Here is a 12,945-nt window from a genome sequence, read left to right on the forward strand (position 1 = left end):
TTTATAGCCAGTGAAATGCTACCACCTAGTGGCCATTGTTCAATATAGCAGTGCAGTGTAGGATCAGTCAAGGAAATATCAAATGGTATGTCCACTGCAAGGAGAGGTGCAAAGGGATAACATGACATTGCAGTGGAGTGGGTCAACTGTTCCAGAAAACCACAAAAGGTTTCCAAAAAATGAAAGACTTTGGACTTAAACAAAAGCCACAATGGATACAACATGAAGTGAGATAGAGACAGAGACAAAAATAGGAGCGCAACAAAGAAACAGAAACCACAGAGCAGAGAGTTTTTTCCATACAATTGAAACAGGAAACTATAGAGAGTCCCGCACACAGACCCCATGCTGCCTTACGCGCGCAATTTTATTCACGCTGCTAGGAAGCCTGGATTCCATGGAGCAAATTTTCGCCTCAGTTAGGGGACCAATCACAGAACGGAAGGAGGGCAGCAAGACGATGACGACACACCGAAGCCGTTATGAGCTACGTACAGACGCATTTGATAGACATTCGTAGCGCCCAATAAACGGCTCTGGGCATTCGTAAACCACGTTTCAAATAAGAGAAAATTAATGTCTAGTTCCCAGACCCCATCTCAATGAGATGAGGTCTGACATTAGCCAGGCTAGTCTAAGACTGAAACGTTGTGTAATTCCAAATAAAAACTAGATGTACCGCAGAGCGGTACAAAATATGACCGCCGCCCAGTTCAGCACATTTTTTCCACAAAAAAAAAATCACGCTGAAAGGCCTATATGATTCTAACTGTCTCACTAAATTGCATTATCCACACTCAATTCTCACTGGTATCTGCTAGACAACAAGTCCCAAAACATGATTAGTTCATAGATTTCACATGTAAAATTCATTTTATACAACCCCACCTCCATCTTGCCTGTTCATAATTCTGAGAAATTCTTGATTGTTTGTGTTATGTTTATGTTATGTGTGTGGGTGTGTGTGTGAGTGAGTGTGTGTGTGTGTGTGTGTGTGTGTGTGCGTGCTTGTGTGTGTGCCTGCGTATGTGCCTGTGCATGGAAGCGTACATATGTCACTCACTGTGTGAGTATATGTCATACGTATGATTACTGTGAATGTGTGTGTGTGCGTGTGTATCTGTTTGTGCACATGTGTGCACATGAAATGGGTTAACATGACCCCTGGAGGCAAATATACGGAAAAAAAATGGTCATCCTAGGCCCTACAGTTCTCAAGATATTCACAGAGAACTGTGTCTGGCCTACCCTCCTTTCGGGGGGTCCAGTCCAGCGGGGGGGCTACAGATCAAAACGAAAAATGACGGTTCCATGCTATCCATGTGGGGGTACATGCCCACCAAGTTTTGTGTACCCCGGTCTTTCAGTGTCCCGGGAATCCTTGTTGGTGTACGTCACTAAATGTACACATAAATTATTTTATTGTAAGGCCCCCCAGGAACGAAAGTACACAAAACTTGGCATGCATTCGGAAGGTGTCATAATGATCCTACACTTTCAATTTCGTGCAGTTTTGACCATGTCAGCCAGAGATATTGTGATGAAAACACCTAAATTTTTGCTTTTTAATTTTTAACTAGGTGGCGCTATACATGAAATAAGTGGTAATGGGATGGGTTGACATGGCCCCTTGAGATCAACATACAAAAAAAAGGTGGACCTCCTAGGCCCTACGGTTCTCGAGATATTCACAGAAAACTGTGTCTGCCCTACCCTCCTTTCGGGGGGTGCAGTCCAGCGGGGGGGCTACAGATCAAAACGAAAAACGATGGTTCCATGCTATCCATATGGGGTTACATGCCCACCAAGTTTCGTCTACCCCGGTCTTTCAGTGTCCCGGGACTCATTGACGGAAATTTGGACATGCGAAAAAGAAAAAAAAAAAAAAAAAATCTGACTAAACCTCGCTGCGCGGCGGTCATAATAATTGCTTGCGGAATGGTCAGTGTTTCCTGATCTGTGACCTTTTGGTCATATCCTACGCACCTGCCCGACAAAAGAGGTGTGCAAAAAGCCTTCCTACAATTGAAACACAAGAAGTTCCAGCACCAAGAGCAAGTGTCCTCATGTGGGGCTACTATGTGCCTTAGGCCTGTCATGCAGTATTTTCTCATGATGTATACACATGTATACAGTTCTGCTTCTTGGATGCACACTGTCATACACACACACACACACACATTCACACACACATGAGCAGACACACACAGACAGACACACATACACACACATTTGAATTCTTTATTTGAATCCACCAATCAAATTTCTTACAGAAATTATTCAAATATTCTCAGAGGTGATACAGCTTTGACATTCAAGGGTACATAAAGCATCGTCTACAACTCTACGCCATTCAGCATGACTGCCTATCACAGCTGATATGGAGCAGAATTTTGCCAGTTGTTTAGACTTTCCTTTTGGTAGCCCTGCCAGCCTTAGTGCACTCACAGTGAGTTTGTGGACATGTCCCATGCAGGCTGCCAAATATCAATGCCACAACCCTACAGTACATGCATAGACTAATAGGTCACTGATCTTTGCAAGGAGGGGTTGGTATTCAATAATTTTTTCACATAATGCTATAGTATGTCCAGGTACAGATCATAAACAACCAGATCATAAACAGTCTATTTCCATGACTAGCACCTCCTTTCTGTCTCTATCCAAGAACACAGCATCAGGGGTGTAAGGGATATTACAATAACACATCATCAGAGCTGTTGAACCAGTGACACACACACGCACACACACACACGCATGCATGAACACAAACACACACACGCATGCATGAACACACACACACACACGCATGCATGAAAACGCACACACACACATGCAAGGCAGGTGCAGATGGAATATTTGCAATGTGATGGAGTTCTTGGGAGCTGGATCGATCAAGGCAACAAATTTGTTCTGCAATGTCGTGACATGGCAGGGAGTAGGATAGGGCAGTGTTAGCTAGTTTGTGAATACTTTCAGTCATGGGATACCTGAAAAGAAAACATAAAGAACACACACACACATTTCTACGTGACCTGGGAAGGTGTGCAGTTTATGAACATGACATTGTCACAATAATAACAGAGACAGAGTGACCGCGAGCCGGTCACGGAGGTCACTGGCCAACGATTGACCCTTGCTATTGAGGAACAGCCGCGAGGCTGCCGTGGCATTTAACGCTTCTCTACTGCCTCTCAAACCTGTGACCCGCTCTGAGGTCTCCTGAGGCTCCTCAGACTCCAGCCAAAGGTTTGTGACGTCATCAGGCGCAATCACATGAGACTGCATGCACCTTTGCACGTCATGTCAACTGTGAGTGTGTGTGTGTGTGTGTGACACAAGTGCGTCTGTGCAAGTCCTGTGTGTGTGTGGGTGTGTGCTTCTGTACATGCGTGTGTGTGTCATAACTCAGCTGAACTGTAACATTAGTTAACACAACTTCAATACATGTGTTGTGTTTAATAAACACACAGTATACTTTACTTGTAATGACCTAGTTAGGTGAAATAGGAATTCTAGTGTAAGTGCTCCACACTAAGTAAGTTTTATACCTTATTCTGCAAGATCTTATTCTACCCTTAACACCCTTAATTAAGAATTCCCTTTATGTAAGCTCCTAATTACCCCTTATTCATAGTTATTAAGTAAGTTGTTGCATATGAATTATGACCTTAATATGCATGGCTCAGTATGGGGCTTGTAAGGTGGTAGTACCACAAGAACAGTTATTCACCCCTAATAATACTTATCAAAGATGGTCTATTCAAATGGAACTAGACATTAAACCATAAGTGCTAATAGTGTACAAATACGTCATAATTAAGTCTTTGTAATGCAGAATATGTTCCCTATTCTAAAGTTGGGTCTTTGTTCACATTTAAGTCACAATTAATTTGGCATGTTTTAACTCCAATGTGTTCCCTAAACTAAAGTTGCCTCCTATTCACACTTATTAACTGTATTACAGCACGCAGTAGCCTCTTTCTTTTCTCTATCTTTCCTGCTTCGGGGGGAGGGGGGGTGGTAATAGGCGTAAGTAAGTAAATAAGTACGTTTCCTGCTATCTCTCTCTCTCTCTTTCCTGCCATAACTCTCTCTATTTGTTTCTCCATCTGATGCCATCTAAACATATTCTCTCTCTCTTTCTCTCTCTCACACACACACCATCTTTGCCTTCAGCAAAGTGTGATTCAAGAAGGACAGTGAGAAAAGAGGAAGTAAGACCGATAGACAGACAGACCTTTTAATGAAGTGGAAACATGCCTCCGTCCACACACACACACACACAGAGAGACACACTCACACACTCCCAGGCCTTTTGCAGTCATGCCAGCTCGACACAGTGTTGGACCAGCCCTCTGGCACATGCTTGTACGAGTGAATGTTGAAGAGTGTGTGTGTGTGTTTGTATACATCAAACTATGCAGAAAAGAATATGTGAGTTTGTGACCATATGACTAAAATGACCTTATGTTTGTGAGTTGAATAGCTTGAGCAAGACTGGCAAATAACGTCAGCCAGCTAAAATGCTAATCATCTGTAAATTTCAAGGAATATTACACTCTAAAGATAGTGATGCATAAATAAATATATAAAATACACAAACCAACAGACGTCATACATTTAATTTGCACGGATGACGCCTGACATATTTATAGGCCACCAAGTCATCAGAAAGATTTTAACTAAAGCAACATTTTTCTCCACACTTGTTACTGTTGTGTATTTACTAAGTGAGAGTCACATTGTTTAAAACTTTCTTTCACTTTAGAACACACACACACACACACACACACACACACAAACCACACACATACACACAGCCTTTGGTGATACAGGTGCAGGTGAGGCAGGTAAGTATAATCCAAAAGTTAAAGATCAAAATCTGCAGAGCAAACCTCATGCGCGTTGTTCGCTCCAAATAAAATAAAATAAAAAAACAATGTTAATAGTGATCAGTGTGTGGTGATTTTTTTTTTTTATCTTTCACTTTTGGAAAAAAAATATATACTGTAGATAGATAGATAGATAGATAGATAGATAGATAGATAGATAGATAGATAAAAGTATTTGGGACATCTGCCATTACACCTACAGGCAGGGGCGCCTTAATACCACCTGAGGCCCCTGGGCTATATGTTTTTTTTGTCATGTCTGGGGGTTCCCCAGGAGGTTTTTTGAAATTCTGTCTACTTAACACCATTCTAACGCAGATTGGGAGGGACAGAAATACTTTTAGCCTACAGAACAAGCAGCTGGCTCATGTGACGTGAACATTGGCTACCTTATGCATTATCACTACACTGCCCAACATGGAGACATATCTCACGTTAACAATCAGAAAACATAACATAAGATATTATTTGTGTGAATGGGTTAGCACAAACTTAGCTTCTGGTGAACGGAGATGCAGATCACTAATTCATTTCTTTGCGCAACAGCCCATTCTGCGTTCACTCCAGTGAGACAAGTGAAATAGGCCTACATGTTTTTAAAGCCGTTTCATTGCCAGGCTATTTGGACACGGCCGTTTATTATTATTGAATATCATTATTATTATTAGGAGGCCCCTCATTGGTCGAGGCCCATGGGCTGAAGCCCAGGTAAGCCCCTGCATTAAGGCGCCAGTGCCTACAGGGACTTCAATGACATCCCATTCTATAGGTATTAATATGGAGTCTCCCCCCGGGCCCCCAAAAACTCTTCCACACCAAACTTACCCAATAATGTCTTTGTGGACCGCAGTATAGCTAGGAACCAGATATACACCAGTTCTATCAGAAAGACTCAGGGAAGTATAATGAAAGTTAACACATGTTTTAATCCATCAAAGGATCCACAAAATACATAAGCAACAATAAGATAGTCTTTGGCGTAGGCCTCATCCTCGGTCCAGGTCACTGAATGTGCAGACCCTTGCAGATCCTGCCGGAATGCGACGGCAGGTGACGGAGCCTACCCCCCGGACGTCTGGACAAGGCCAAACTGGTGGTGGTTAGGGAGGGAGGGAGGGAACATCGAAAATCAGCACCTGAAAGCAACATGCAGGTGCAAGTCATGTCATTATAAAGACTGATGCAGACAGGTGATTGGACGGAAGTAATGAATGATGAGTGACCAATTAAGTCTTCCTGACAGAACTAACGCTTACGCTTCCATTTCTGTGTGGAAATATGTTTATTAATGTATTTTGCCAATTATGTATTTGAGTCCATTTTAAACCGCTGCAACAAAATTCTCTGATATTCCATGACTTTGCCCCAAATATGATCAAATTCCCTGACAAACACACATGCATGAACAATTAGAAACATATGAAAATCTGCAACACACATATGTGATGTGATGTAAATATTTCTGTGTACAAACACATGCAAATACACTCTCTCTCATCACTCACTTCCTAGGTAAAACAAGCATTCTCTTTCTCATTCTCTCTCTATCTCTCTCTCTCTCTGTGTTTTGGTGTGTGTGCGTGTGTGTTTGTGTGGGTGTTTAAATAAATCCAGCAGACTGTGCAGGCAGCTAGTTAAACTAACAGACAGGAAATAATTGTGCTCTGTAGTGTGTGTGTGTGTGTGTGTGTGTGTGTGTGTGTGTGTGTGTGATGTGCCCATGCCCGCCGTGTGTTTGTGTGTGTGTGTATGTGTGTGTCTGTGTGTGTGTGTGTGTGTGTGTGTGTAGACTTTCTGAGCTGATTCAGCTCACGTGTTGCGGGCAGAGTCACCCATAGGACTTCACCTCTGGCTATGCATCTTAAAGTGGAAAGGGGGCAGTCGCCATGTGTCCGGCCATTACTTTCTCCAACTCTCGTGCCCATGACTTCTGAATTCACGTGGGGCAAATTGGTCTCAGATACGTGGCTAGTATGTAGCATTAGCTTTCCAGCTTGCATATCAGCACTTTTCAAATTAAAGATTGAAGTCACCCCCCCCCCCCCCCCCAGGACAAGACTCAGCACCATGGGGAATCGGCCTCAGTCGTCGTCCTCAGTCTGCCTCCCCTCTTCTGTGGAATGCCATGACACTCTGGGGTCACCACAATCTATGGTCAACTGTAAACGAGAACTTAAAACATTTAATTTTACCATAATAAATGATTTTCCATTAACCTGGCCAGCAGCTGCTTTTTGGTAATTTCCTGATCCCTCCCCATCTCTCACTCTCTCCCACTCACTTCCTGACAGTTTCTTCACTGTCCAAATAAAGGCAAAAGCCTAAAACACATAAAAAACGAATGTGCATTATTATCATTATTAAGATGGACTGCAAGCTTACAGGATTAGTATACGTGAGCTTCCTTGTTTGGGATGAGCGTGACATAGTCAGCTTTCTTGTTAAGCAACCAATAAAACAAGCTCTGGACAGCACTGTGGATACCAAATTGACAGATGCAGGTAATTGTATGTCAAGGCAATCAATTCAGTCACCAAACACACACGTGCACACACACACACACACACACACACATCGGCCGATACAGACATCACACACATAGTATATACTGCATACCATACTATTGTATTGCTCATGCATGCACACACACAAGCAAGCACATGCACATACACACGCACCAAACACACATTGCGCACGCACAAACACACGCACGCATAGACGCACTGAAGTTTTTAGTGACATAGTGTTGTCGTCATGAGCTGTCATTGCAGTTTAAGTCAGAGCGCCCGGAGCAGGGGGGCCAAATGCCTCATCTCCCACCTCATCTCACTGAGCCATCATCGTCCTCTAAAGGCAGCACACACAGATAAGACATGCATGGCACTGAGTTTTGGCTGCCATTCAGCAAAAATGGTAAGAAAAGTGTGTGTGTGTGCGCTTGTGTGTGCATAGGACTGTGTGCATATGTGTACCCGTATGTGTGTGTGTGATTGGATGCAAAGTGAATCAAATCGAAGACTAACTACGACAACCATAGGAAACAACAGTTATTGGTGTCAGCTGCTACAAGACCACTAGGTCTTACAGTGTCTATACTGCTTTATGCATGCCCTTGATATTTTGGTAACACTTTCTATGAACCCATAAAGCATTATAGATACATTCATAAAGAGTTATAAACCAAAAGCCTCATACATATTGCCATTAGTATATATTACTATTTACACATACTCATAACTTCGTTCATAAAGCATTATGATGTTACCCTATAATCTTTTACAGCTTAACATGACACAAAACATTATAAAGCTTATTTGACCTCTTGATAATGCCAATGACATGTTCGTTATAAAGCTTTATAACATATTCTGTGAATTCAAACAAGCTGTGATTTTATCACAACTAGTATAACTAGCTTCCTCAAGATTCCACCTGAAACAGTGTTATCACAGTGTTATTAACAGTCATTGAGTACAGTAAATATAAGAGCTCCCTCCTACAGTACATGGACAAATTTACCTCTTCTGCTTTTACACTTTTGCAAACAATTTACTGACCGACTTCACCATCGTCATTCCACCATGAATCAGAATGGCCACAAGTATGACCACACATGCTCGCATATGACGCACATGCTCATTCACAACCCCACACCCACCCCAACACACACACAGACAGACTCCCCCCACACATTGACACGCACGCTACTCCGGCAGCATTCCACCTGATCAGTTTCTTTCTGCTCAGAGGAAGGAAGCAGGGGTGTGAATCATGACTGCAGTCCAATTCTAGGAAGACCCCCTGACGAATACAGTCTGTCACATACACACACACGCACGCACACACACACACACACACACACACACTCATGGACACTTACTGTATCTACCCTTGGGCCCACCCCAAGTCACTTAGCGTGAGCCTTTTTAATGAGCAGAGTCAGTGCAGAGGTCTCGCTGTCTACTCTCCTCTCGCCGTACACTTTAAATAGCCAGCTGTCCGTTGGCACTGCCCAGCACTGACCCACGCAGACCACCACTCAGAATGTCCTGCAACAGGAAACAAGGTAGCCCACTCTACTCTACTTCTCTAACTTGGAGGAGCCGTCGGAGGGAATCATGGCATCTTTAACAATAATGTTGTGGGAACTTTTACTCGTGGTGGATTGTAGAGGAAAGCTTGAAAATATACCTTCCTTATATATACTGTACATTGTCTTCTGATTGTTTTCTTACGATCACTTTCCTCTATTCTGTTTCTCTATGCCTTCTTTCCTCTACCTATTACAATTTATTTCTTTATTCTTTCTTCATACCTCCTTTTCTCTCCTTCTCTCTCTCTCTTTCTCTCTCTCTCAGTGCTCTTCCTGCTCGCCGCACTGGTGTGTCTGGACCTCCATGCCCCCGTCTCCTCGGCGCCCCTCTGTGCCAACGGCCGCATCGGCTGCCACATCCTCTCTCTGTCCGATCTCTTCGACCGGGTCATCCAGTACTCGGCGAGGGTTCACGACCTCTCCAGTGACCTGCACTCCGACTTCGTAAGTCGCTTGTTTTTACCCGTCATCAAAAACATAAGAAACGTGTGAGTTGTTATGGGCTTTATGAATGAGATGAGGGGTTCTATGATGAGCTGATGTTCTATGTGTTTAATCTCAACATAGTATACTGCAATGCTGTTCCTTATTGTTAGCATATTGAGAACTTGATTTAAATAAGCAGACTAAGTCATCGGAATTAGTTTGTCTGCTGATTGTCAGTGTTGATCCTACAATAAAATGGAATAGTAAAATGAATCCTAATCCTAATGGACAGCATATCGTATTAGAATGAAATATATTACTCTGCATATTCATTACTAAGTTACAGTTACTATTTTAATAAATGCATAGATTGCCTGTAACAGATATCTATAGATGCTAATTTTCAAATGTTCATTGTGACTGCTTCTTTCTACAACCACTCTTTGCTAAAGTCATTCTCCACTCTGTCTCTCCTCCTCCCTCTTTGAAGGAGCAGCATTTTCTACCCAGCAAAAACCACATAGGCAAGGCTTTTCCAAGATGCCACACGTCTAGCATACTAACACCAAACGGAAAAGAGAATGCACAGAAACTGGCTGTAAGCACCTCTTTTAAATTCAAATGCATGTGTGTCTTTGTAATAGTGTGTGTGTGTGTGTGTGTGTGTGTGTATGTGCGTGCTCATGCGGCGCCTTCATTCGCTCCATGCTTCATTCAGCTTCTGCGCTTCTTTTACTCTACTCACTAAAACACACACACACATATTTGAATACCTAATGGCAAAGAGAATGCACCACAACTATAAATTCCTCTTTCAATTTCACCTGCATGTGTGTCTTTGTAATAATACTCACTAAAACACACATGCATGCACACACACACACACACACACTATATAAGGCAATACGGTATTTCATTTTAAGTTTATTTGTATGTTTGTAGGTTCATGTATCAGTTAACTTTCACGCTTCCTATTGAGTATAAATTCACGTTGTAGCCTTTTTACTGTTTCCATCTGTCCCTGGCCCGGGCAGCGTGAGGAGTTGACGGAGATCATCTTGAAGCTGCTGGTAGCCTGGAGGGACCCCCTGTGGAAGCTGCACCACAGCATGGCTCATGAGCCTGACCACTTCAGCAGCCTCAACAGCAACAAGGCTCTGGACATGAGCGACATGGTGCACGAGCTCCACAAGGGCGTTGAGAAAGTCGCCGAGAAGGTGCGTGTTTTTTTTTTTTTTTTTAAAGTGAAAGTGTGTAAAGTGTGCTAGTTTAGCAGTAGTGTAGTGCCTGTCGGTATGCTTGATTTGAAACGTGAGTGGAAAGCATGTTTGTGTTGTTTTGGGAGCAGACCTTTGTCCTGAAATGTGTAGAGTGGTACAAGGGCATTGAGAAGGACGTTGAGAAGGTGTTTGGGGTGTTTTTGTCAAGTCTTTACTTTTCATTTCATTAGTTTTGTGCCCGTCAGTATGCTTGAGAGAGGGAGAGAGAGAGAGAGGAAAGCATGTTTGTTTTGGGAGCTGACCTTGGTCCTGAAATGTTACGTAGAGTGGAGATTGTGTGCCTTTGTCATGTCTGATTCTTAAATGATTAATGTTTATAGTTTATGGGCTTGTGGATAGACATATAGTTATATAGAAATATAGTTCTATTTATTAGACTATGTTTTTGATTATCATTCGTGTTATTATTAGTCATTTTGGTGATTATTTGGGGATCTGTATGAAGGGCTTGTTAGGACAACAAAACTTATTTCACCTTATGACATAAATGTGTACTTTGTGTTACATAATTTGTGTGATGCATTTGCTTTGCATTCGAGAAAAGTAGTTTTGGAAACTATATGACACCTTATGAGGCAAAGCCTACAGAGATGGTTGACAGGATGCTTTTTGCAGAATTTGGGGATGTTTAGTAACTCTCGGATTTAACAAACGTTCAACAAACATCACCAATGTTTTGCTTTTCCTTGTCTTCAGAGGCAACGTGAAACTGAAAATAGCAGACATTCCATAGCAGACATTCAACAACATGCCAGTGTTTGTTTGTTTTCTTGTTTAGATGCAGCACTTGGGGATAATCAGTAACTCTGTGAGTGGCGTCTCGTCCCCGGAGGCCTTCCTGCCCACTGTGGACCACAGCGAGTCCCAGGGTCTGGCCAACTATGACCTGCTCCACTGCTTCCGCAGGGACTCCAACAAGGTCCAGAACTACCTGCAGATCCTCAAGTGCAGGATCGTACCCGAGCACGGCTGCTGAAGAAAGACACACACACTTGATAGACTCTTCAAAAATCTTTTCCAATTTCAAATTTTCCAACTTACTTGACAACAATATTTATTAATTATTCTAAGCAGATACATCATAAAATATTAGTGTTTATTTTTTCATATGATATTGAAAGAAAAAATATATATTATATTATATTATGACACACTGGGTACTGATTTGCCATGTAAAGGGCTTTATGAAATGTACCCAGCAAACGGAACTTCAATATAATGTTGAATAAATACTTGATTACTTCAGCAGACTCAAGTGATTCATTGCTAGGGCAGTGATTCATTGCTATTAAGTTTTTCTTTGTTACTCATTGCATTACAGATATGTTTGCATATGTTTATTTATAAGGCAGATTATTTTATCTATAATAGCATATTATGTAAATGAGAACATACTATGACTCATGCCCAAACTTGACTTTTCTTCCTCTTCCACTTCCTAATACAACTATCAATAATAATAATGACCTTTTTTTAATGACCTTTAGCGTGCGGTTCAGTTGTTTCAAGAGTTGAAACTCAGTTCACTGCTGGCCTCGGGTGATACTACATACTCTATGACCCACCTCTTAAGCATTCAAACTTCTACTGCCTCATCAGCATCTTCAAATAAATGATCAAATCAAATTACAGCTCACGTGTTCACCCTCAGACTATTTGCAATCATTTTTTTACTAAACCCTTTGAAAATGTTGGAAAATGTGTTGCATAACACATTAGTCAGCCATAATCTACACAGCAATATGCATGTTATACTTACGAATCAGAGGTGATGCTCTAATATTATCCACTGGCATACATTTCCCAGAGTGCATTGTCTGTGTTTTAGTTACCTCACTGCTCACATTTAGGGAGTGGGAACAGATTGCTGGGAAATGTGGTCTCAATCGGATGAGCCTGAGCCTTCAAGGACACACACACACATGCACACGCACACACGTCTATTAGATAATTAGATGTCTAATTATATTAGACAGCAACAGAGCAATAAAAAAGGAAATATTTAATCTCAGCCAGAGACATGCACACACTCACACATACACACAAACACTAGCACTGAAAAACATTAGGAAATCAACCAACACACACAGAAATGCACAGCCATCACTAAAAAGAAGACAGAGTGAGACACTGCTCTTTCGAGTGTGAAATGTGAAATGCAGTGTGGACGTCTCAGGGCCAGTCACGCACCCCGGGCCAGTCGGAGTTGGTCAGACAGAGGCCATCCTCCCCCAACGTCTATCTTACATCC

At 42.2% G+C, this 12,945-nt stretch overlaps 1 protein-coding gene across 1 annotated transcript; it reads left to right on the top strand.

The window, feature by feature from the left end:
* Positions 1–9,249: 9,249 nt before the first annotated feature.
* Positions 9,250–11,670, top strand: LOC143136490 (prolactin-like; the record flags this gene model as incomplete). The annotated part of the gene is made up of 4 exons (XM_076297213.1): positions 9,250–9,432; positions 9,905–10,012; positions 10,449–10,631; positions 11,473–11,670. Coding segments are annotated over 4 exons (672 nt in total), but the record flags the coding sequence as incomplete, so codon positions are not given.
* Positions 11,671–12,945: the final 1,275 nt, after the last annotated feature.

This window comes from Alosa pseudoharengus, unplaced genomic scaffold (assembly GCF_046254945.1).
Source record: "Alosa pseudoharengus isolate Yale_2024_CS ecotype anadromous, Long Island Sound unplaced genomic scaffold, YU_APseudo_1.1 YU_APseudo_1.1_scf_20, whole genome shotgun sequence".
Classification (NCBI taxonomy): Eukaryota; Metazoa; Chordata; class Actinopteri; order Clupeiformes; family Clupeidae; genus Alosa; species Alosa pseudoharengus.